Source organism: Martes martes, assembly GCF_963455335.1.
Source record: "Martes martes genome assembly, chromosome: 8".
NCBI lineage: Eukaryota > Metazoa > Chordata > Mammalia > Carnivora > Mustelidae > Martes > Martes martes.
Genome location: NC_137895.1, coordinates 92,743,441 through 92,768,979, shown reverse-complemented (window position 1 = coordinate 92,768,979; position 25,539 = coordinate 92,743,441). Strand labels below are relative to the sequence as shown.

The 25,539-nt window shown below is 40.6% G+C and overlaps 1 protein-coding gene across 15 annotated transcripts in view; it reads left to right on the top strand.

Moving 5' to 3' along the window:
• The window catches only part of R3HDM2 (R3H domain containing 2), a 156,055-nt gene that overhangs the window by 106,841 nt on the left and 23,675 nt on the right, over nucleotides 1–25,539 (top strand). For 3 of the 15 annotated variants that reach the window (XM_080811468.1, XM_080811466.1, XM_080811459.1), the window contains exons 5-17: nucleotides 6,427–6,626; nucleotides 9,169–9,192; nucleotides 10,347–10,475; nucleotides 11,403–11,444; nucleotides 14,009–14,095; nucleotides 14,618–14,744; nucleotides 15,647–15,725; nucleotides 16,366–16,425; nucleotides 16,987–17,127; nucleotides 17,543–17,651; nucleotides 20,374–20,469; nucleotides 23,378–23,409; nucleotides 23,508–23,561. In XM_080811468.1, the coding sequence (XP_080667594.1) occupies nucleotides 6,462–6,626; nucleotides 9,169–9,192; nucleotides 10,347–10,475; nucleotides 11,403–11,444; nucleotides 14,009–14,095; nucleotides 14,618–14,744; nucleotides 15,647–15,725; nucleotides 16,366–16,425; nucleotides 16,987–17,127; nucleotides 17,543–17,651; nucleotides 20,374–20,469; nucleotides 23,378–23,409; nucleotides 23,508–23,561 (1,145 nt within the window). In that variant the 5' untranslated portion in view covers nucleotides 6,427–6,461. The remainder of the gene's footprint in view (nucleotides 1–6,426; nucleotides 6,627–9,168; nucleotides 9,193–10,346; nucleotides 10,476–11,402; nucleotides 11,445–14,008; nucleotides 14,096–14,617; nucleotides 14,745–15,646; nucleotides 15,726–16,365; nucleotides 16,426–16,986; nucleotides 17,128–17,542; nucleotides 17,652–20,373; nucleotides 20,470–23,377; nucleotides 23,410–23,507; nucleotides 23,562–25,539) is intronic. The other 12 variants (XM_080811463.1, XM_080811460.1, XM_080811469.1 and 9 more) reach the window with 6 other exon arrangements.

The following is a 25,539-nucleotide window of genomic DNA, read 5'->3' as shown; positions in this document are numbered from 1 at the left end:
CTTATACCCATATTTTACCCCCATTCCTAAGCAAGCACTTCCTGATTTAAATCGTTGTAGTTTAGTTTTCCCTGTCCATTAACTTCATGTAAATGGAATTATGTTTTTTTTTTTAAGATTTTTTTTTATTTATCTGTCAGAGAGAGAGAGAGCGCGTGGAGCACAGGCAGACAGAGTGGCAGGCAGAGGCTGAGGGAGAAGCAGGCTCCCCGCTGAGCAAGGAGCCCGATGTGGGACTCGATCCCAGGATGCTGGGATCATGACCTGAGCCGAAGGCAGCTGTTTAACCAACTGAGCCACCCAGGCATCCCTGGAATTATGTTTTTTTTTTTAAAGGGAGTTCTGCTTTCTTTTACCTACCATAATAGTTTGAGATCCATGTTTTTATGTATTTCAGTATATTCCCAGCATAGTCCCCTAGTCTTTCTGATAATGATCAAATCACTGGTCCCTTCCCAAACCAGTCACAAAAAGGAAACAATTACCATAATTGGTGTACCTAATTAAGGTCCACCTCCTAGAGTTCAGAATAGGGTCAGTTTCTCTGATCATGTGTCCTCAGAAGAAGGCAAACACCAGAAGTTCTTTCTTTTTTATTGTGGCACAGTATTCTATGAACATATAGTAATTTGTTTATTCTCTTGAGCCTCTAGATTTTGAACAGTTTAAAAAATATATTTTTTCAATTGAGAGTCATTTATTCTTGCTATACAAATTGGCAGAGGACTGGTAAGTTTACAAGAATTTTGCCACAGGGTAGGTCAGAATTTTTGGCTTCTAGCTATTGTCTTCTTGCTTACATTCTGTCTACTTGGCCATAGATTAAAAGGGAGAAAATGCCCTTCTGTCTCTGAGTGTCCCCTATATAATATATTCTTTTTGGCCTCATGCCTAGAAAGTTGTTTATGAGTTGATGGAAGGATATATAATTTCACTGTGCTCTGGAAGGTACTTACCTTGGCAGTCAAAAAATTTATGGGGAATATGCAGTTTTCTCCCTGAAAAAATTGCCAGATCTTGGCTCCCAATCATCTTCCCCGTATCATCCTATTTCCTCACTCCATCTTCTTGCCCCCCACTTCTGGCAGTCCCCTCTGTGCAGCTTTGAGCCACTGAGTGTCCTCAGGAGACATTCTGGCTTAAAGTTATACTGTTTGCCTGGAAGAAATGTACAATATGCACAGATAGGTTGTAGGGAAGCAAGTATCTTGGCTCTCCTGGGACATTAATGTCTTTGCTTTGTTCTAGTCAAGTTACATATGAAATAGTTCTTTTCTTCTTTTGACTGCCCCAAGCCCTTCATCTCCTCTCTGTACCAAATAAACCATGAAGAGTAGAAATTACTTCTCTGCTTTTAACCCTTTTCTACTAGCTTTATTCTTGCTCCTTAAGACTTTTTAAAAATTAAATTCTTTGTCTTGTCCCTCAGCTGGAACCTTCACTTTTTGCATTGAAAAATTTGTTTCCAGAAATTTTTTGCTGTAAGAAAAACGAGAGACTTCCACATAGGATTGCAAGACTGGAAATGGACATAGTTAAAGTTTATTTTGTAGAACAAAAGAGAGCCTCAGCTCAAGAAATACAATTTTGAGCTCAGTGTGTCTTCCGGTGGATCTTGACTCTGAATAGTAACACTCTGACCTCTCATAACTAGCCATTGTTAACTTGAAGGTAGCTTCTTTTATCCTGAAGCAAAATGGTGAGGAAATAAAACCATGTGATTTAAAGACCTGACTTAAGAAGCTGGAAGTGTTTAGAGAAAGAAGGAAGATAAAGTTGTCTCCTATAAGGGGCTGACATGGAAGGGAGATTAAGCTTGTTCTTTATGACTTGCACAGAGAACTAAACTGAGGCCAGTGGCAGGAAGTAACCGGCAGGGAAGTTTTGCCTCTTTATACTTTCCCCCGAAAAAAGGTTTGTATATGGAGGAGATGACTTCCTTTCACTAGATGTATATAAACAGGGTCAAGCCAACAATTTTTTAGAGTTATTGATGATTCAGGAAACTGACTGAGAAGGTCCGTGGATATAAAAGGATGAAACTAAATGAGAAAGCTTCTGCGTCCCTTTCCAATTGTGAATTCCATGATTCCGTTGTATCTTTGGTAGACCTTCTGTTTTCTGCCTAGTCTTTGGATATCTGTCCCCTTAATTAGTGGAAGTATTGCTTAAAGGTTAATAAAGCAAGTGCTAGAGCCATATTTCCTGGCTTTGAGTCCTGCTCTGCTGTGTACCAGTTGTATGACCTTAAAGTATTTAATTGCTCTGTACTTCAGCTTACTTAACTATAAAATAGTGATGATAATAAAATATATATCTAATACAGTTGATGTAAGATTAAATGAGACACTTAAAACACTTAGGATAGTGCCTGACACAGCATAAGCACTCCAAAAATTTTAGCTGATACCATCAATTCTCTCTCTCTCTCTCTCTCTCTCTCTGTCAGTTATTTCTACTTATAAAGCTAGGCTTGTCTGTCTGGTCCAGATAGTCCCTCTCTTCACCTACAGTTTCTGATTATCTCAGGATGCTTCTGGCTAGAAGGAATGGTAAACTCAACTCAAAATAGCTTAAGTGATAATAGGATTTATGACCTCATGTATCAAGAGGTACAAAGCTAGGAGGATCCAGGCTGACTAATTCAGTCTGCCTCATAGCATCAAGGATCCAGGCTTATTCTCTCTGCTCCACCATCCTCCTTGAGTTAATAGAATATTGCAATCCAGGCATCATCTGTACACAAGACTACCTTCAGTAAAAGATAACAACCATTTTTTTCCTAGTGGCTTTTTTTTTTTTAATAGAATGAATAACCTTTCTTTGAAGCTACTCACCTGGCAAAATCCTCTCATATTTCACTGGTGATGATTGAGTCACTTGCCCCTTCCTAAATCAATCACAAAAAGGAAACGGAATTACTGATCTAGCTACTTAGGATCCTAGCAAGTGTCCTAGTCTCTCTGATAATGATCAAATCATGGTCTCTTCCCAAACCAGTCACAAAAAGGAAACAATTACCATTACTGGTGTACCTAATTAAGGTCCACCTCCTAGGGCTCAGAATAGGGTCACTTTCCCTTAGATGAAGGCAAACCAAAAGAAAGTCTGTGCTAGAGTGGTATGTATGGAAGAAAGGGAAGATTTGGGTAGTGTGCTAGTGTACTAGTGTACCTTTTCCTCTGCTGTTGCATTTTTCTTGGAGTAAGAATTTTTCCCTTAGTGCTGTGGCTGAGAAGCAGTGTTTAGACACTGTGAAGTTAGTCAAGGTATCCAGATAGTTGAGTCTCTTCTGACTTATGTGTGAAAAGGAGCTGCAAAGTTGTTATTCTCATTTGAAGAAATATACCTATTTGGTAATTGAAACCTAGAAAAAGAAGCACCCAGCTGCTTTATAGTTTTCCATAGCGCCTCCCCCCCCCTTTTTAAATTGAGATATAATTAACATATAGCTAGGTGTAAGTTTAAGGTGTACTACATAATGACTTGACATACATATATACTGAAAATGATTCCCACGGGGCTGCCTGGGTGGCTCGGTTGGTTGAGTGTCTACCTTCAGCGCAGATCATGATCCCAGATACCTGGGATGGAGTCCTGAATTGGGCTCCCTGCTCAGTGGGGAGCCTGCTTCTCCCTCTGCCTGCTGCTTCTCTCTGTGTGTTCTCTCACTCTGACAAGTAAATAAATAAAATCTTTTTAGAAAAGAAAAGAAAATGATTACCACAATAAGTTTAGTTAACATTCATCTCCTTATATAGCTACAAACATTTTTTTTCCTTGTGATGAGAACTTTTAGGATCTACTCCCTTAACAACTTTCAAATATACCATACAGCAGTGTTAACTGTAGTCATCATGTGGTACATTGCATCCCCAGTACATATTTGTCTTCTAATTAGAAACTGATACCTTTTGACCACTTTCATCCAATTTCCCCATTTGCCAGCCCTCACATTCTCTTTCTGACAGAAAAATCTGTTTGAGATTTTAAGCCTCCTAAAGAAAATACTGAAGGTCTGTTGTGTGGTAAAAGAAATAAACCTAATTTTATGTGACTGGACAGCAGATTTAGCATCAAGATTGAAACAGTACATAGCTTATTATAGGGAGCAGCTCTGTAGCAGTAAGACTATTTAAAAAATAGTGGGATGATCCCTTGCCAGGAGTTTCCTAGGAGAGGCTTGCAGGAAGTTACAGAAAGGAAGTTCTGATGTAGGGAGATTGGCGGGGTGGGGATGGGGGGGTGTTTGCATGAAGGCATATTTAAGAACTCTTACAATTCTGATCTCTATTGATGTTTCCCAGCTAAGAGATATGGAAAAGGCATGTGCTGAATTTTATTACACTTCAGACTGAAGAGAATGGGTACTTGATTTACCTATGGGAGAAAAAATCGCAAGTGTGTATATGCAGTCTCCATGAACAGCCAAAGATCCATAAAGCTCCATAGGTTATAACTCTTTTATAGAATCCTCTAGATATTAGATCCAGTTAATTAAAAAATAGAATATTGGCCATTTTCTTGTGTAGTCAGTTTCTTCCAGTATTTGTCATCTTAAATTCAACTGTATGACTGTGATTATATGAATGACTCTCTGGCCTTTTAAAGATTTTTTTTTTTTTTTTTTTGACAGACAGAGATCACAAGTACACAGAGAAGCAGGCAGAGAGAGAGGAGGAAGCAGGCTCACCGCTGAGCAGAGAGCCCGATGCGGGGCTTGATCCCAAGACCCTGGGATCATGACCTGAGCCAAAGGCAGAGGCTTTAACCCACTGAGCCACCCAGGCGCCCCATCTCTGGCCTTTTAAAGGCCTTTGTCGAGCCCTCTGCAAACTGAATGTCTAGGCACCTGCAAAAGAGTCACCACAAGGTGAACAAAGCAGTAATCTTAAGGACTAATTTACACCAGGATGAGATTACCTGTGCTTCTTAAGGAGCCTTCAGGGTCTTATCTTTTGAACTGATTGGAAGGAGGAAAAATGACAATGTGACAGTTTTCTTGAATCATTGCTATATGTTTGTTTGGCTCAATTTTTAGGGCCACATGAAATAAACATGATGTCTGGGAGCGTTTCTAGTCTTATCTTTTTAAAGGTGGGAAAGAGAAGTATTCAGGATTGAAGGGCAGTCTGTAATCTATAGTAAAGAGGAACCTCTACAAACTTCTGTTTCTGTGTGCTTGGATTACTGTGTTCACTTGCTCACAGGATTTCCTGGGTATCCAGAGTGAGTGATAAAGAGCTGGTTACCCTGCAAGACAGAAGCTCTGCGCACTGGGAGGCAGGGGAGTGACTGAACCCAAATAGTGAATAACAAAGCAAAGATTCTTACATCTTCATTGCTTAAGATAAAGGAAATAATTTAAGAGTCTATAACCAACATCTGATTTTGCTGCCTTTTGAAGGGGGAGATACTTGAAGTTGGTAACATTGTTGTGGTTTGTGGTAGCTGTGGAAGTTCTCCCTTGGGAAAGGAGAGTGGTCCTCGCTGGTAGTGAACAGAACTTTATAATATACTTTTCTTTCTGGAGAGAGTCTAGTGCTCAAGCTGAAAATGTGAGCAAACTTCTGTAGGGAAGGAGACAGGGCAAATAAAGTGCTAAGAGGACTCATACTAAATTGCTTTAGAACTGTATCCTGGTGAATATCAGCATAATTACCCAGTAAAAGAATCCAGATAATGTATGATGTAAAATACTAGCAGATGCAGACTAATCTGTAGTGACAAAAAGCACATCAGTCGTAGACTTGGGGATGGTGGAGTGGGGAGGGGCTTACAAAAGAGCAGGAGGAACCTTGAATGTGCTTGCTATCTCGATTGTGATGATGGTTTCACAGGCATGTGCATGTTCATAATTCATTATATTGTACATTTTAAACATATGCAGTTTATTGTATGTCAGTTTTATCTCAGTAAAGCTTTTATTATTTTTTTTAAAGATTCTATTTTTAAGTAATCTCTACACCCATCATGGGGGTTGAACTCACAACCCCAAGATCAAGAGTCAGGCACTCCACTGACAGAGCCAGCCAGGCGCCACTACCTCAATAAAGTGTTAAAAAAAGAAAGAAAGTGGGGCGCCTGGGTGGCTCAGCTGTTAAATGTCTGCCTTTGGTTCAGGTCATGATCCCAGGGTCCTGGGATCAAGCCCCACATCGGGCTCCCTGCTCAGCGGGAAAGCTGCTTCTCCCTCTCCCACCCCCCCGCTTGTGTTCCTGCTCTCTCTCTATCAAATAAATAAAATCTTTAAAAAAAAAAAAAAAAAGAAAGCAGTCAGTCAATCAATCCTGGGTCACCATTTATCCAAGGACCCTTTGTGGGTTACAGGGTGGCTGCTGCAGACTAGTATGTGAAGTGCAAGTCTTGTGTGTATGTGAAGCATGGATAAATACCTCCTGTTTAATGCATTTGATGTTTCTTTAGGAGTCCATAGAGCCCACTGTATTATATTGAAGAAGATGTCTAACAGTAACACTATTCAAGAGACCCTGGAAATAATGAAAGAATCAGAAAAAAAACTGGTGGAAGAATCTGTAAGCAAAAACAAGTTTATATCTAAGACTCCAAGTAAGGAAGAAACTGAGAAAGAGAGTGAAGATACTGGTTTGCGTCCGGAGACACAGGTAAGGATTAGAAGTGCATCATATGCACACTTATTATGCCTCAATAGAAATGTCATCGTAATTGGCATTGGGAATCTGTAAGAAGCTAGTCACTTGATTCTCCCTAAAAACCCAATTTTCAGCTTTCAAGAACTACCTCCTTCCCTTTTTTTCACAGAGTCCCCAGTGAAGTCTAGAGAAGACAAGAGTAATTTCCTAATCCATTTGGACCTGCATTACACTGGGTTCTTGCTACATTTGATATTTTTTAACTATCAAAAAATGAACTGTATACAAACATATATTTAACAAGTCATAATATGGTTCATATAATAAATTCTTAAAACTACAGCTGCCTGGCTTTAGACACAGTATTAAATTCATATCCTGGTTGTATTAAAGCAGTCAGGATTTTCCGGGTCAGAAATAACCTGTGAACTTGCCACTTGGTAAATGAGTGAGAAGAATTTCACTCTTTGGTTGCCATGTTGTTTTCCATCCAAATTCATAGTGCAGTGCAGATGTGATGGCAGTAGGTAGCCAGCCAAGCTTCCTCCAGGGCTCCTGTTTGGTACCCAAGCAGTTCATACTCTGAGCCTCCTCTGGTTTACCTGTTCTGGTCCTTCTCTTCTCTGTGGTCACTGCTAGTATCCTCTGTTACCCAGACCCAAATTATATAAATCCTTTCTTTCATGCCCAGGGGTTGGACTGGTCATTCTTCCGTGCTTAGGAGATAGACTAATGGTAGTTAGTTAGTTTAAAAAGCAGTGGTGGCAACATTTTGGAGGGTTTAGAAAGTTGAAGCATCATTTCTCTTGACAACCCAATTCATTTAGGCCTTTTTTTCTTGAAAGTCTAAAACAACAACAACATAAAGGGACAAATTAAAATCAGACAGCTCCCTGAAATATTTTGTTCTCTGGCTGCCTGCTTTTCTACTGTCTTTCCTCTTACAGTTTGCCAGATCTCTGAACTAGTTGCTTTTCTTTCCATTATCCTTTGCGTGTAAGTTGTCATTCCCCACCCATCCTTCCAGAGTTTGTAGAGACAGTCTGCCACTGTTCCGGCTATACTTCTAGCCTCCACTGATATCAATAATGAATTTTAAATCCTCAAGACAGATAAGTGATGAATGTTTAATTGTATGCTGTCATATTATATGGAAGATGATAATTAGATGAACTTTTGGGTCCAAGTTATTCAAGGGGGACTATTTGAAGTGGTGTTCTGAACTCCTGTTGTGTGTACCCCTTGAAGATAAGCAGAAAAGAAAGGATGTGTATAAGTGTTATATACCTTATGGACACTCAGTTCAGGAGTGTCTTCATCTGGACATACAAATAGGTCATGTGGGAAGTTGGAAGGGGCTGACTTTTTGCAGCTGCTAGGACAGGGGGAGCTGCTGCTGCCATCTACTGGAGCTCCTACTCTTTCTACCAAGTCTTCAGTTTTGTACCCCCCTTCAGAAGCCCTCTCCCTTCTACCATTTCCCAGCAGATCATGTGCCCCTTCAACAACACTAAAAATTCTGCTCTTTCTCTTACCTTCCCCCACCTCAACTCATACCCCGGAAGTCTCCCCAGGGATCTTACTGATGCCATCAAGGGAGTGCCTGTTATGAATTGGAGCTGGAAAGTTTGCAAAAAGGGGAGTTTCCTTGCTTATACTATGTGAGACATATTCTTAGAATCAGCAGTTGGAACTCAGAACATCTTTCACATGGAAACAGTGCTATAAAAGGCAGGTTCTGAGATTGAGTTTAGAATGGGCAAATTAACCCTGACCTACCGAACTTAGGGGGGTCCTTCAACTAACCCATAACAACTGGGAATGACCTCCTAACTGGTCTTTCTGCCTTTAAACTTGTGATCCTTTTGGATTCCTCTACCGTACTGCTTTAGAAAGATCACCATGAAATAAAGATCTGATTATGTTCATTCTCTTCAAACTTTCTGTATGTCTCATTGTCCTAGGCTAAGACCCAGATTTATCAGCATGACATATTGTGACCTAATCCCTTGCCTGACAGCCACCCGCCTCTGGCATCCTTTGCTTCAGCATTGTCTGATTCCTTGGGCCTTGTTACAAGAGCTGGAAAGTGTGGAGAAAGCATGCTTTTGTACGTGCTTTCTCTGCCTAGAGTGCCTTCCTTGGTATTCTTTCCTTGGCTTCCCCCAACCCCTGAACCTCCCTTGCCAACATCTGCCTGAAACTCAAAACTCAATTCAGATGTGTCTTTCTCTAGTAAGCCTTCCTTGACAGCCTTACTCACCCATTGCAGGTCTACCCTGTATAATTCTTAGAGTAATGTCTGTCTCCATCTCTGCAGAACTATAAGCTCAGTGAGGCCCAGGATTAGGTCAGTTTGGGCTCACTGTTGTTTCTCAAAAGTCCGACACAGTTCTTTTGCAGGCACTCAGTATCTGTGAATGTATGAATCTGTGAGTTGCTAGGTCTGGGTTAGACACTTGTGCTATGTGCTCCTATAGCACTATGTGACTACTTCTGTAATGCATTTAACATATTGTATTGTAATTGTCTATTTGTCTGTCTTCTCCAACAGGATTATGAGTCCCTTTTGGACAAGGTTTGTGGTTTTTATCTCTGTATCCTCCAGTACTTAGCATGGTGCCTGGTACATATTAGACTTTCAATATGTCTTTGACTATTACACGAAAACTATCCATTCTGGTAAATAAGCAGATTCATAAATTGCTTATAGGGCTATAAATTGGTATAACCTCTTTGAAGGTCAATTTGGCAATAATTTTATTAAAAATTAAATTTTAAAAATTTTTAAATGGACTACAGTTAAACAGTATTTGTAGATACACTTGATTTGGTCATTGAACCATTGTTTATACTAACAAAAGATCAGAAACATCCTAAATGATGCAGTTTAAGGGACTGATAAAATAATTTATAGTATAGCTCCAAGTAGAATACCATATTAGACATTGAGAAAAATGGTGGATCTTTTGTAGAATAATATCCGTGGGAAAAAAGTTTTAAGGCAAGGTGTATAAAATATACATCTATTTGTTGTTGTTGTTTTGTTTTTTTTTTTGTTTTTTTTTTTTTAAGATTTTATTTATTTATTTGATGGATCACAAGTAGGCAGAGAGGCAGGCAGAGAGAGAGAAGCAGGCTCCCCACTGAGCAGAGAGCCTGATGCAGGGCTCGATCCCAGGACCCTGGGACCATGACCTGAGCCAAAGGCAGAGGCTTAACCCACTGAGCCACCCAGGTGCCCCTGTTGTTGTTGTTGTTTTTTTTTAAGATTTCTTTTTTTATTTATTTGAGAGAGAAAGTGCATGAGCAGGGGGGAGGAGCAGACTTTCCGCTGAGCAGGGAGCCGGACTTGGGGTTCAGTCCCAGGACACTTGAGATCACAGCCTGAGCCCAAGACAGATGCTTAACAGACTGAGCCACCCAGGTACCCCCATCTGTTTGATTTTTTAAAAAATGAAAAAAAAAATCCTATGTGTACATATGTACAGTGAGATTATATATATATTCATAAAAGACCTATAGAAAGATTATAAGAAAGGCAGTACTACTTGATCCTCTAGGAGAGAACCAGGTAGCTGGGGGACAGATATGAAAGGAGACTTACTATTGTGTATACCCTCGTTACACCTCCTGAATGTTTGTGTTCTGTGTGTGTTATTGCCTTTTTGAAAAAACAGTGAAATACTGTTTCATATTCCCACACTATGGCTTTTCTCTTACATTGACCAGATCCATCGTCATTTCTTACTCTTTCCATCCACCTTCCTGGTTCTCCATTTTGCATTGTGGCAGTGTTGTTTGGTAACTAGAGAAGAGGACAAAGGAAAGAGAAATCCTCATCTACCCAGGACCATGCTGGTATTCTGCCTCTGTCTTGTTTTCCCTTCCCCACCCACCAACCTCAGTTCTCCCCACACCCCAATGGGCAGTGAGTTCCCTTCCAGACATCTGAGAATCCCCAGGTGCTTCCTCCCATACAAAACCCTACCTCCACCTCTTCCCCAAAGCCCCCATTTTGACTTCTCAGCTGTTCAGAAACCCTATGAGTGAATTAGTCATTTCTTACCTCATCCTGCCATAGGCCTTCATTTTTCATCTTCTTCAGCTTCTATTCTGCTCCTTACCCACTTTTTTTACCCTCCCTTTGCTCTGGAAGTCTTGTCCATATCTTCCATGCTCCCTTATTTTTATCCTGTCCCAGACAGGCTATAAGAGCTACTACCAGGAGCTTAGAACTAGGAGAATTCTTATCTTCAGGGAAGGAGGCAGTTGGCAAGAAGAGTCATCATTCCATTTTAGCAGCCATTGGGACAGGTGCTTTGGGTCTCTCAAGTTAGAACTCTGAACATGTTATCCTGTAAAGATGTTATTATAAGTGATGATTAAGGGCCATATTGCATGTCCATTATGGGTTAAATAGGCTCCTGTGATCATGCTTGGGTAAAAACACTCTGTCATGCTATGGTAGTAACATTTTCAGAAGCCATCTAATCAGGAGATGATTCCGTGGTTTATCCAAAAGTAATTTTTATTAACCTGTGAAGTAGGCCAACCAGTCAGTGTCTTCCTGTTCATTTTCTTCATGGTAAGTGGCCTGTGGTCCTTTCTGTGTCACAGTTACTAGAGTTGTAGCAAGGGGGAGACAACCACACCAAGTGGGTCTCATTATTGTTTAGCTATTGTAATGGTTTTACAGTTAGTGCTTTCTCTTTGTAAACTTGTATTGTTTTTAACCTAAATGTTGGTTTTCTATACCTTTAATATTTTCTAATCCCCTTCTAACAGAGGCGGACATCCAACCATGGTCATGCCAGGAAAAGAGCCAAGGTAAGAGCCCTTTCCGTATACAGTAGTCCCCCCACCCTTATCTGAGGTTTCGCTTTCCATGGTTTCACTTACTCCTAGTCAACTACAGTCCAGGAGCAGATGATCCTCCTTTTGACATATCGTCAGGTCAGTAGTAGCCTAATGCTCTGTCACAGTGCCTGCATCATTCACCTCACTTCACCTCATCCTGTAGGCATTTTATCATCTCACATCATCCCAAGAGGAAGAGTGAGTACAGTGCAGTAAGATATTTTGAAAAAGAGAGAGAAGGACCATATTTATATAAGTTTTTTACAGTATTTCAGTTCTATTGCTGTTACTGTTGTTAATCTCTTACTATGCCTAATTTATAAATTAAACTTTATCTTAGGTATGTATGTCTAGGAAAAAATATAGTATATGTAGCGTTTGGTACTATCCATAGTTTTAGGACCCTACTGAAAGTATCCCAGGGGATAAGTGGGGACTACTGTAGTTTCTTTTCTACTGTTATTAGTAATACATTTCACAGATGCACTTATCTCTAATATCTAATTTATTTAGATTATATGCAAGCAAAGTTTTTTTGCCTGCACTTTATACTCTAATTGTGAATATATGTACACGCACACATTTCATGTTAGAAGGTTTGGCTGTATTTTTCTCTGTTATCTCTAGTTCAGTCACAGTCTGTTTCTGATACCCAGCCAGAGCCTCTCACAAAGCCTGAGCAAATTGGTACTGGTTCTGCTGTAAAGCTAGTTTCTCTGTTCACTTCTGGTTTCTCTAGGAGTACTATGTGAGTGTTATCTTTTCCTCCAACATTTTTTTTCCCATTTATCCTTTAGGAATTTCTCCTTTATAAATCCTGCCCCATTAGTAGAAATGACTCAACACTTTTGGACATCCTAAAAATAAAGCCTTTTTTGGTGGTGGTGGGGTTACTTTTTAAGTTGGGGCAGGAAGGAGGAGGAGGATTTTGTTTTTAATCATTTTATGATAAAATTAGCACATCATGGATTATTTTAAGCAGTGTTATCAGGGAGGACTGTATGTGTTAGTGTGTGATGGTTTTTTAATTTTAGTTGGGGGAACAGTAAAATATTAAACCTTTCTTGCAGTGAGAATAGTTATCACCAGAGTAATTATTAAGTGTATCTACCTATCCCCCCCAAAAGACAATGGCAGAATTTGGGAGTGGCTTAGCCTGTAGGTAGCCTGGGTTTGAAGGAGAACACAACATCAGATAAATGGACTCTGTGTCTTGCCTGACATGGCCTAATCCTCAGTGATGGGCTTGATGTTAAAGTTCACAACTTTTAACCCACTGAGCCTGGGTGGCTCAGTGGGTTAAAGCCTCTGCCTTCAGCTCAGGTCATGATCCCAGGGTCCTGGGATCGAGCCCCGCATCGGGCTCTCTGCTCAGCAGGGAGCCTGCTTCCTCCTCTCTCTCTGCCTGCCTCTCTGCCTGCTTGTAATCTCTGTCTGTCAAATAAATAAATAAATAAATCTTTAAAAAAAAAAAAAAGTTCACAACAGAGGGTGTGTACCTCTACTTCACTTCCACCCATACTTTTTGAGATAAATAAGACAGTTATTGTGTCCATTTTATAGATGAGGAAAGTTGGGTTTATAGAGATGGAGTGAACTTGACAGAATATTCACTATTAAGTGGCAGGGCTCCACAGGAAGTCAGTTCTTCAGACTTGCAAGTTCTCTTCACTGTACTGCACAACCAGGAACACATTCCATGTTTCGTGCTATTGTATTCATGGAAAATCTATATTTTATTATAAGAACTCTTAGTAAATGTTTATAGGTAATTTCTATCATTTTTGGCTTTGGGGATCCCTAGGAGATTTATAAAGTGATTTTCAGATTTTTTTTGTATTCTCCAGCCAGCAAAAATAAACCAAGTGTATTAGCTTCTTAATCACATTAAATCCCAAATGTTGGGAAGTTTTCTTTCTCTTTACTCTTTTCTTAGACGCTTCTTTCCATACTCTTTCCGCCTCGGGTTTAGAGTCATTTAGCATTTACCATCTGCTGTGCTCTAGGGACTATTTATGATATGTTTGTTTATGTACTTTATGTCACCTAATTCTCACAAGTCATCATTAAGTATTTTTATCCCTGTTTTATTGAGGAAAAACAGAGACCTAGAGAGGCCAAGTAATTTGCTCAGGGTCTCTCATAACTCATAAGCGCAAAAGCAGGAGTTGAAGCAGGAACTTCTGGCTCTTAAATCCAGTGTCTACTAAGCTCTTCAACTGTGTATTTTCAGTAAACTTCTGAGTCTGAAATTGGAGCATGGGCTAGAGAAAGGGGTAAGAGCTAAGTGAAGTGGTTTTCTTATCATCTGTTCAAAGTAGCCATTTTGTTTTTATATGTTTATTAATGGAAGTAGGGAAATTATCTTTGAAGTAAATCAGGAACTGGTGAGTAAGTCCTCTTTGGGCAAAAAAAAGAACAACACAAAAACCCTACTTAATTGAAGCAGCAACTAACAGAGCCAAAGAGGATATCCTTCATTCAGCGAAAAGCAGCTTTCTGAATGTCCATATATATATTTGGGCTTTTTTCAGTCTAATTCCAAGCTGAAGTTGGTGCGTAGCCTGGCAGTGTGTGAGGAGTCCTCTGCCCCATTTGCTGATGGACCATTAGAAACCCAGGTAGGTCCTTTATCAGAGTAGTGTAACTTTTGAGTTTGGCGGTTGTTTGGTAAACTATAGCGTAACAACCACAGCATCAACAGTAGGCTTGGAAATCAGGGTAGAAGGAACTTCAAGTGGTTGCTGTAAAGCAGGGCATGGCTACAAGCATGAAGTACAGGTCTTCACACCTGGACCACCCGGGATGAGGCAGACAAGGAGATCCCTGGGCTGCATCTTGTTTTCCCACCCACACTTTCCCTCTGGCAGACCCATTTCCATCTAGTTCCTATGCCAAGAACAGCCAGTGTAACTTGAGCTCTCCATTTGGTGGTTGTGATTGTTGGCAGAAAAGGCTTGGCCTTCTACCCTTTTGGTAGAACCAAAGCTTAAACAATTGAATTAACAAAATACTCTCTTCTGTAAGAGAATGCTGCCACCCAAGATTTCCCTTCTTTGAGATGTCAAGGGAGAGTAAAGTCCTGTGGGAGAATTAAAATCCTTTTCCCCCTTTGATTGTATTCCTCTTTCCCCTTAATCAAGGATATAATTCAGTTGCACATCAGCTGCCCCTCTGACAAGGAGGAAGAAAAATCCACGAAGGATGTCTCTGAAAAGGAAGACAAGGACAAAAACAAAGAAAAGGTCCCAAGGAAGATGCTTTCTAGGGGTGAGAACTCTTACCACCTCTCGTGTCCTAGGATCTGGCTCTGCGGTGCCCTTTCCTTCCATCTTGGAGTCTGACACCCACTAACCTTACTGGCTCAGCAGTTCCTAGTGTTCTGTTGACTTCATGGTTGCTTGGGGGTGGGGGTGCCTAACTAGGTTACTTTCCTTGCTACTTTAGCTAACCCTGCCTTAGGGGCTCACTTGCTGCAGAAAGCTACTCTGCTAACACTGGCACTACCTATAAGAGAACATTATAGTTAATTCTGATTTTATTTTTCCTCTGGAATAAGTAGTGACATGAATCACCACTAGTAGCAGATCCTCCATATACCATTTATATTTTGGTTTTGGGATGCTTGGAGTGATTTTTTTTAAATCAGATTTGCACTAATTATTAAGCTCTCTTTGGTTTTAAACTCTTGATCTGGTAGCAAAAAGACCTGGTCCATAAAAATTAAGTTGAGAGGAAAAAGGCAACCTTGGGATTAAGATTTTATAAATAAATTGTAAATAATCAGTATTTGAACCTGTTTGCTAGGATTCTGGAAAATTCAGCTCTGATTGCTCTTACCTGGAATTTATTTTCCTTAACTTGAATAAAATCTACTTTGTTTTGGTCAGAACATTCAGCAAATACTTAATTATGGTAGGGTAGCTTCTCAGTGTAATACTGATGCAGCATTATGACCCAGATTCTACCTTCCATCATTGTCATAGGGAATCTGGCAGGGAAAAGGGACCCAGCAAATCAAGCGTCATTCTGGTTTTTAAGCTAAAACCCCTAAAGTTTGATTTTACTTTGCTGTGATCCCTCCTCATTGGGTTGTGGGCTTCTGCTTGGGATTAGATTTCACACAAGGCAGTTTCATTTATTTTAAATTTCTTTTGTTGTGATGGTTCTAGACTCCAGCCAAGAATATACAGACTCCACTGGAATAGACCTACATGAATTTCTTGTAAATACACTGAAAAAGAACCCAAGGTAAAAACATTATTTGATGGAAGGGGGACAGTAGGGTCCAGCAGGATACCGAAAAGGACAAGTAGCTTTTCAGGATTTTCCCATTAGTCAGATCTATGCTACCGACCCTCCACCACCTTTCCCTCTAGTGTAGTTTTCTATTCTGTGAGGGATTCAGAATACCCTTGTGTTGAGGTGTCTTCTTTCAGAAGAGCTGAGAAAAATCTGTGGAAGGAGAATGCAAAGACAAAAAAATGTGAAGTCTTGGGAGAACCATTTAAAAGCACAGAAGGAAAAATAATTGATACATACATATTTTAAAATTGTATAAATAACAAGATGGAATGTAGACTACTGATTAGATTTATTTTAAGTATAAAGTATGTGTTTAAATGAATATGGCTGCCAACAGAGAGGTTTCTGATAAGGAAAACAAAGTACTGATTAGGAGGATCTGCAAAATGTATACTTGATTGTTTTTCTCTTTTTAAAGTAATGTAAGACAGGCCAGTGAGGCTCAGCAGCCTCTGTGTTTTTGTCCACTGTTGGGGTTTGGATCTGTCCCTCCCTTCAGCTTCTGTAGGGTGCAGGTTTCAATGCTTTTAATGTCTATGGGAGGGCTGCTTTTTGTTTTGTTTTTGTTTTAATCTTTTTTAAACAGGGACAGAATGATGCTGCTAAAATTAGAACAGGAGATTCTGGAATTTATTAATGACAACAAGTAAGTTACTTGAATGAAATACACATTTAGAGGTGGGAGGGGGCACTGAAAAGAAATTCAGGTACAATTTTAGGATATTCCTCTTAAATCTTTCCCTTAAAGTTTGATTTTTAAAGTAATTACTCAGTGGGAACCAAAAGGACTTGAGGAGAAATAATCAGAATGTATTAAAAAGTACATGTGACCAAGTGAGGTTTTTAAGTTATTGCACAGACTTCAGTTGAAAAGAATTGATATCTTTTCAGCAGCTACCCTTGTCCCATATTTAGTTATTCTTAAATTTCTCCCTTTTTTCCTTGTAGAATATCATCCAGGTGGGGGAGACCTGGAGCTTAAGGAATAATCTTAAATGAGGGTAGTGGATCAAAGGAATATACAAAATGCTGTAGGTAAAGAAGCTGAGAGAACCTTTTTGGTTCTCATTTGAGTAAGGATCTATCTTCCTTATAACATGTCTGTTTCTCCTAAGAAATTCTTCACTTTAGACACAAGAAAAATTACAGTTGGCTATTATTGCTATTGTTTATCCTTATTTCACTTTTTCCCCTGGTTTCCCTTCAGTAACCAGTTCAAGAAGTTCCCTCAGATGACCTCATATCACCGGATGCTATTACACCGGGTAGCTGCCTATTTTGGGATGGACCACAATGTTGATCAAACTGGAAAAGCTGTCATCATCAACAAAACCAGTAACACAAGAATGTAAGGGAAGAAACCAAAGATTGGGAGACTTCCCTGGAATAGTCTATGGGGGGAAGAGGAAGGTGTAGGACCAATATATTCCTTTCTGGGGAGGAGATAGTATGGAAGTTACATGATTGTCTCGTATGCTTCGTGAGGACTTGGAGATAGATTCCGGAGGCAGTGATGTTTTGTGAAGACTGGCGCCTGGCCTCTCTTCACCTTTACTGATGGTACAGGTATAACTTTAGGAGAAGACGACTTATTTATATGTATAAAGAATAGACCTTGAAGATTTCATTGTGATGTTTTGGATGCCTGACTCCAGAAACTTCCTGAGGGGACTGCGGGATTGAAGAATGCTTTATTACGAGGACTGCTTCCTAACAAAAGCATCTCTTACCTTACTTCCTTCTACATTCTCCCCCAATCCCAGCCCCGAACAGAGATTCTCAGAACACATAAAGGATGAGAAGAATACAGAATTTCAACAGAGATTCATTCTCAAGAGAGATGACGCCAGTATGGACCGAGATGATAACCAGGTGAAGAATGGAAAGGGGTGGGCCTGTACAGAGAGATTGCAGTAAGAGAAACTGGGAGGGGAGAAGAATTTTTGTGGGATAAAACTCTAAAACATCTTAGTATGGAAAAATGTATTGAGTTATACTGAGTTGGCTTTGGCTTAATGTTGAGGACTGACTACACTTGTTGAGCTGAATGCCGCCCTCTTAGCCCCAGAGAGACATGGTGCTGAGTTTTGCTGGGTTTTCTCATTTGGCCTAGAACTCCCTGGTTCTGCCACTGACTTCTAACTCTATGTCATTTTGGGACAAATCAAGGTCCCTCCCTGCTTCAGCCTTGATTCAGCTGATGGCTTCATTCTTTTTTTCTTGAATAGTTAGGAATTTCTTTGGGAACCACCAAAAGCTACTTTATCCCACTTCTGTCTTATCCTAGCTCAGGGCTAGCCTTGGACTGGCAAAGTTGTGATGTAATATACCCACCTATAAAGATGTTTCTGATCCCTTTCTGCAAACTCCTTATTCTTTTCCCAACTCCTTCCACCAAGGTGAGTGAGTTAATTTGACATTTGATGCTGGGAGTCTCAGGCAGTATCCCCTTTTTAATCCATTCCTATGGGAATAAGAAGTGAACAGTCTGTCCCATTCCTTCACTCATGGGCCTGGCTGTTGCCCTGACCTCTAGCCTGCCCTTCAGATAGTAAGTTTTCGTTTGGGGATTAGTTTTCTCAGCCACGTACAGGGTTTAGATCCAGCCAGCTTCTGCTTGACCTCCAAAGGAGGTTAGGTGGAGAACCAGGATTAAAGTTTGAAGAACGTGGTTGAGTACAGCCAATATTAGTCTTGCTAATTAATGATAACTGTAATAATATCTTACCTCTAGAGTCAAAATTCGTTTTCTTGGGATATTGTATGGTCTTGAGACCAGGACTTTTCCTGCTTGCTACTTGAGTATTTGAGGGAGTCTTTTTGAAAAAAATGCCATTATCTTTTGTGGACAAACACACTGGGTCTGATTGAAAAGAATGAAACATACAAAAAGACAAAATTTAAAAAACAAGAAAGAGCCTTTCCATCCTGATGCCCTTCTCTCCATTTTCCCAAAACCCTTTTTCTGTGGATCAGGAATTATTCAGGCCTAGAGACACATTGGGACAAAGTGGAATCTGTCCATATTATGAACTTTCCATCTCTCAGCTTCAGGCTTGATCCATAGTAGGGGAGCCTTTATGCATTTTCTGTCTATGATATTAATAATAAGTACAATGATTGTTACTTCTGTTGAGTGTTTTCCCTGAACTAGACTCTGTTCTAAGCGCATTATGTGCATTATCTCTTTGAATCGTCTCTACAACCCAGTGTAGGTGGGGTTATTAGCTCCACTTTAAATATAAGAAAACTGAGGCTAAGAGGTGTTAAGTTACTTGCCTGAAATAACTTTACACAGAATGGAGAGCTGAGATTCTAGCCGGGACCTCAAAGCACATTATGCTCTTTCTACTCTGTCGCTGGTTCACCAGTGTTAGGGGCCCCTGAGGTCCTACATCTTCTTGGAGTGGGATTTATAAATGGACAGTTTAGTAGGATTTAGGTTCTTAAGGCTAGTGAGAATTAAATCTAGTCAAAAGTTGATACTCCTGAAGTTACGCCTACCTCTGGTGACGATCAGGAAGTTCAGCCTAGAGTAGCAGCCTCCTTGGTTGCTTCATCTGAAGCTGTCAGAGCCTCTGGATTGAAGGTCAGAATCTTTCATACCTGATGACATTCATTTGATGGGCTGTCTCCCTCAGAGCATCTTGCCTTCAAGAGCAGTATGGAAAAGGACACTGTACACCCTACCTGGGACAGTGCCCACAACTCACAGGCCAGGAGAGAAAAACAATGATGGAGAACTGGGCGGTAGGCTAGCCAGAGGTGGTGATTTGCCCAGCCCTCCCTCTTCACCTCTCTATATTTTTCAGAGAATTCAAGGCTCTCTATCCTGCATTTCCTTCTTTTCCCTTTCTGTCACTCTCTCTCTCTCCTCCTTCCACCATACCTTATTTGTCTCTTCCTTTCCCTGTCCATCCTTCTTTCTGTTCTGTTCTCCTTTTCTTTCTCTTCTCTTTGTGTTGCTCTGTTCTCTTTTCTATTTCTGTAGTTTCTATCTCTTTCCCTCCCTCCAGTGGCTGTAGTTAAGATGAGAAAAAGTGCTTAAGCTTTTAGGTTAGCTTCACTTCGATTTCATTCCCAGGGCCCTCTTCGCTGAGCTGAGTGTGACTTGGGTCTTCAGGCCATGGCATTAGTGAGTAAAGAAGGGATAATATCAGGTGCTAGTTCTGTAAAACTCTTCTCTACATTCAGCTCTGCTAAATACTTGTTTCTTCTCCCTCTCTAGTTTCCTCCTATCCCTTTCTTTCTCTCCAAAGCAATGTTGTTTATTCCCTGGGCTTTTCTCTTGATCCTTAGGATCTGACTACTATAAAGAAGTAATGCAATCCTTATAAATAGTTGTTCTTGTCACTCTGGGTGGGGGTGGGGAAATGAAGAGGTTCCAATCATCCAGAAAACCTGCTCTCCCAAACTGCATGGTCAGATGTACCCAGTGAAACCTGTCCGACACTGGAAATTTTATTTCTTTTTTTTTTTTTTCCATTTTTTTGATGGCAACTATAAACTCTCCCGGTTTCTCTTCCTTGCTGGTGTGCAGTGAGCTTGCAGTACGAGGAGAACTTAACTAGCTTAATTCTGCTCATCGATCTAGATCAGAGTTCCATTGCAGGATGGAAGGAGGAGCAAGTCAATAGAAGAGAGAGAGGAGGAATATCAAAGGGTCCGAGAGAGAATATTTGCCCGAGAGGTAAGTGTAGCTTCTGAGAGTTGTCAGCCCATAGCTTTTAGCTCTTAATCTTTGGAACTGTGATTGGAATGAACCCTCCATAAATGTTTTGTTGTTGTCTTTTTTTTTTAACCAACATCAGCCAGCCCCAATTTGTCTCTCATATTAAATGTGGCTTACTGGGAAACTGCAGATTTTTATATGTATTATTTTAATACATTTTGCTGTATGGCATACAAAGAGCACAAATGGAATGGCTGAATTTGGTAGATATGATTAGACTGAAAATAGAAATGGTTTTAGCAGGGCTTATGGAAGGGCCCTGACTCTTGCCTGTCAGTCCCTTTTCACACTTACCCTCTTTCACTTCCACTATTCATTTTAGCCATCTTTGCTTCTAGGTGGAAGACTTAGTATCCACACAGCCTATATACATCCATCTTGTTTGCCCAACCTCGTTTTTAGGATATGTTGGTGGTTGTTAGAGCACAGGTCTGCCATCCATTCTCTGAGATCCACATTCCACATGCACAGAGGGTACCACTTACTATTTATTCCCTCCAGTCTCTATCTGAACAGGAAGTCTCTTTCTTCCTATATTTCCTACCTCGCTTCTTAGAGTAGGATGGACTTATGGGCCAAAAGGCAACATGATCATTTTAGGCAACTTTATTCTTAAGAATTGTGGGCCATATTAAATATACTTGGTACCCCTGTATTTGGTGGCCTTTGCCTATAAGACTCAAGAGAAGTATTTCAGAAATTCAGGAAAGGCTGTAGATAAGCAAGAGAGGAACAGATCTTCAGAAAACCGTAGGGGATCTGGATAACAGCACTATCTTACTGTCAAATTAGCAAACAAAGTAGAAAGAACCAGCCTCCCTTTGTAGTCAAAAGATGGCCAGTTCTAATCAGTATACTTTGATGAACACTACTCTCCTCTCATTTCCCCACTGTCCCCTCCATCAGCAAGACAAAAAATATATTTATCTTTCCATCATCACCTGGCTCAGAGAAATATTATCTATGACTTCAAGAAAATTGAACTTCTCTATGAACTTGTTCTGTTGTCTCAGGAGACCCAAGTGTTCCAAGGATCCTCATGGGGACAAATACACAATAAATCTGGCCCAAAGTCCAAGGAAAAGGAATCGTCTTACCTTCTGTTATATAGACTTCAATTCTGAGTCGGGGGGGGGGTGGGGAGTCCATCCTCCAAATTATCCAACCATAGCCCAAAGAGGGTTCTTTACCTTTACCTGCAAACCATTTGCGTGGAATGAGAGGAGAGAGGTCACTTGTACATGGCTGTGGCCGACAATGACCTTAAGCTGTAGACAGAGCAGGTTGGTGGATAATAACAAAGATTTACATACTGCTTACTATCTTTCAGACACTATTCTTAGTATTTTGCATAAATTAATTTATTTAATCCTCACACTAGGTCTATGAGGTAGGTTGCATTGTTTTCCTCACTTTATAAATGAGGGACTGAGGCATAGAAAGGTTAAGTCATCTTAGATCACACCTCTAGTTAGTGAAAGGGTTGTTATATGAAGTCAAGCAAAGCAGAGACCATGTCATTGACCCCTAAAGTAAACCACCTCGCCATAGCTTGCTCTGCTCTGGGCTTTTTAGATTAGGAAGTACCAGTGTCATCCTGGCATAGCCATCTGTGATGTGCTGCTCTGCTTCACTGACACATGGTAAATAACTGTCCCACCATGCCAACCATTATTAGCAGAGCCCTGGACACTGAAAGCACAAGTAACTTTTAATAAGGTATTATGGCTAATGAGGACCAACACTGGAACATACCTGTGTACAGCTCTACAGCTGTAATAAAATCACATTCACTCTTCTCTCCTTTTTTCTCCTGATTGCTCGTCTCTCCAGCCTCTACTAATATATTTATTCTTTGTTAAATTCTTGTGGATTTACCACTTTTCATTTCAGCACTTCCTAACTCTTGCTGTGTTAGAGGCATCAGGAATCTCAGAAGGTCTAGACAAGGAAATATGGCCAAAGCCCACCAAAATCCTGAGATTCCTATGTGGAGAGGAGCCTGGCCAGTCAGAGGGAGCTGGTGAAGGGTGGAGCTGTAGGTTGGGTCAGACGGGAGGAAGAGGCAGGCCAACAAGAAAGGGAAGTGGCAAGAAGGGTGTTTGGATGGAAATGCTGCCACCGCAGCCTTCTCTGGAGCCTGAGCTACCCCGCATAGGCTCTGCTCCGTGTGGAGCCCACTCTGCTCAGCAGTGGGACACTCTTGGTGCCTTTTTCTAAGGCTTGGGAGTGCATCACAATGCTCACTTCATTCAGCTCAGTGGCTTTGTCAGGAAATGATCCCCCAAATGTTTCGGGCTTTTAATTCTTTCATTTTTTTCTAGGCTCCAAAAAGTACCTGCTTCCCCAATTTCTTATTCTCATTGGGTCTCAGGTCAGGTCAGAATGTCTTTCATTTTGGCCAGTGTGGAGGATAGAAACAGAATAGTCATGGAGGATGACTTCCATAAAAACTAAATTTCTTTTTCTCTTGTCTCCCTTTGCCTTTCCCTTGTTCATACTCTGTAGGACCAAGCTCACCAATTATTATGCTCAGCTTACCTCTAGAGAGAATAAATTTAGAACTAAAAAGGAAATAATAGCTTAAAACTTTCCTCTTCCTCCTTTCCATACTCCCACGTTTATCAACGTCTCTTTTTAAACACTCTGTGGGAAGGCTAAAAACACTGAATGCTCTTTCCCACTAAAGGTGAGAGGTCAGATTGGGTGTGTGGGTGTGGGTCATCCTATCCCTGTTCCCTCTCTCCCTGTTGGGGGGTGAGCTTGGTTTGAGGACCTCGGGTATTCATAGCATCACGGACACCCTTTTCGGTTATGCCATGCTGTTTTCTTATAAGTTATTTTCCGTTTTCTCCCCTTCACCTAGACTGGCCAGAACGGATATCTAAATGACATCAGGTTAGTACCACTTAGCATGTTCCCTGCTTCTCATTGAGCTTTGTCAGTGAGGTTAATATAATCCTGTAATGATGCTTTTCTTTGATGTTAACCAACAGACTCTCCAAAGAAGCCTTTTCTTCTAGCTCTCACAAGAGAAGGCAGATTTTTAGGTACCTCTGTGTGATCTATATCTCTCCTTGTTTTTGTTTTTGTTTTTTGTTTTTTTTTTATTTTGTTTTGCTGTAATCTTTTCAGCGGAGTGAGTTTGCTCCATGCATGGCTGCTTGTGGAATAATTCAATTTGTGGTTTTTGCAACGTTGGATATTTTTCCCCATTAAAAAAGAAATGGCTCCTGCGCAATGACTTTATTTTTGTTGTTGCTGATTTCATTTTAAGTCGTGGATAGGTGGTGAAGGGGACCAAATAGGTGTGTCTGGGATAGGTACTGCTCCTTTCCAAAAGTTTGCTGGAATTGGGCATTTGGGGAAGATTTCAACATACATTTATATTAAGGTAAAAGAATGGGTGTCTTCTGGCTACCTTTTTTGAATCTATGAAAGATGTGAAAAGCTTATCCCTGACCCAGCATAGGGAATGTTTTATAGCTTTAAGAATAGCACGTGCACACACACATATAAAAACACAGATATCTCTGTCTATGTAGTTTTCTCTTTGGGACAATGTAATCTGTAAGGTGGCCTCAGGAAAAGACTTGCCTGCCTTAGCATGGACATATAGCACATCTTCTTTTTTATGGCTGTTCATGATTTGCTGTTAACATTGGTGAAAGCTGCTGTATTAACTTCTTCAGGCCTAATAGTCTCCATGTTCCACAAAGCAGTCATGAGAATCTTCCTTCCATTTGATTTTCTCAGTCCCCCTCCAGAGGATTACAGAAGGCGGTGAGAGAAGCACTTCATTAGGACCCTGTCTGGCACCAACTCATTTTAAATACATTCTTCCCATTTTACCAATAGAAAAACTATGGAGTAGAGAAAACCTGAGCACTCAATAGTAGGATTCGGGTCCAACCCTTTCCAAAGGGCTTATGGGTTTTTCAATCCTAAGCTTGATAGGAACTAATTAACTCAAATTAGTTAGAGCTCTCTTTCCCAGTACCTCAGTTGCCCCTTCCCCCGTGTCCTTTCTAAAGCTAGTCAAACCACATAGAAATTTGGGTTGCAAGATTTCTCATTCTTGGAATGGGGCATTATCTCCTCTTCCATATCTGAACTCTTTCTCCTAGACCATCCCACCCTGAAATCCGTCTGAAAGCCCTTTGGCAGTGAGGACTCTGCCTTGTTCATGATAGTTGAGGTAGAGTTCCCCTTTAAAAAAAAATTCCCTGTTCTCTATTGTATACTTCGAGATCATAAAATCATCCCAGAATCCTGTAATAAACAGTTTTAAACTAACTTCTCTGCATATGCTAATGCACAGGGCTTTCCTATTGCCAGAGTATACTGTATACTCTGTATCCTTCATATCTCTCAGTGTCCTGATTTGGTAAACTGGTTTACCAAAACAGAGAAATTAAGAAATTAAGAAAACAAAAACAGAGAAATTAAGTAGCTAGCCCAAGTTGACATGGCTGTTAGTGGCAAAACTGGGACTGACTCTCTGGTGTTCTTTTACTGTACACCAGACCAGACCAGCTCTCTATAAACGTCATCCTTCCTCTCTGAGTAGTGTTCCATTCAGAGCCCTAATTTGCGTTCACTGATAGGAGCGATGCCCACTAGTGCTGTGGAGCATCAGATTACATCCAGCTGTGCAGGTAACAGCTCTAAGGATCCAGTGAGCAGATGCAGCCCTCTCCTACCCAGACCTTTTAAGCTGCTGCTTTCCATACTAAGTGTTGGCCAAAGATCTAGGTCATCTAAAATGCAGTACCATGGACCCTCAAAGGGGCAACTTCTTCTGTTTTGGTACTAGTCCAGAATCCTAGTGATGAGAAGCTGGTCTTCTCTAACTGCTTTTACTTTTCTTCCCAAGTGTGTGAAACAAATACTGTTACACCACATTCCATCATCCACACTGGCAATAACTAGGGCAACTTCCCAGTTCTTTGGAAGATTCTGCTCCATTGACAAATAAGCCATTACTGGCATTTACTGTCGCTTCTTACACAGGCCTGCCTACCCACT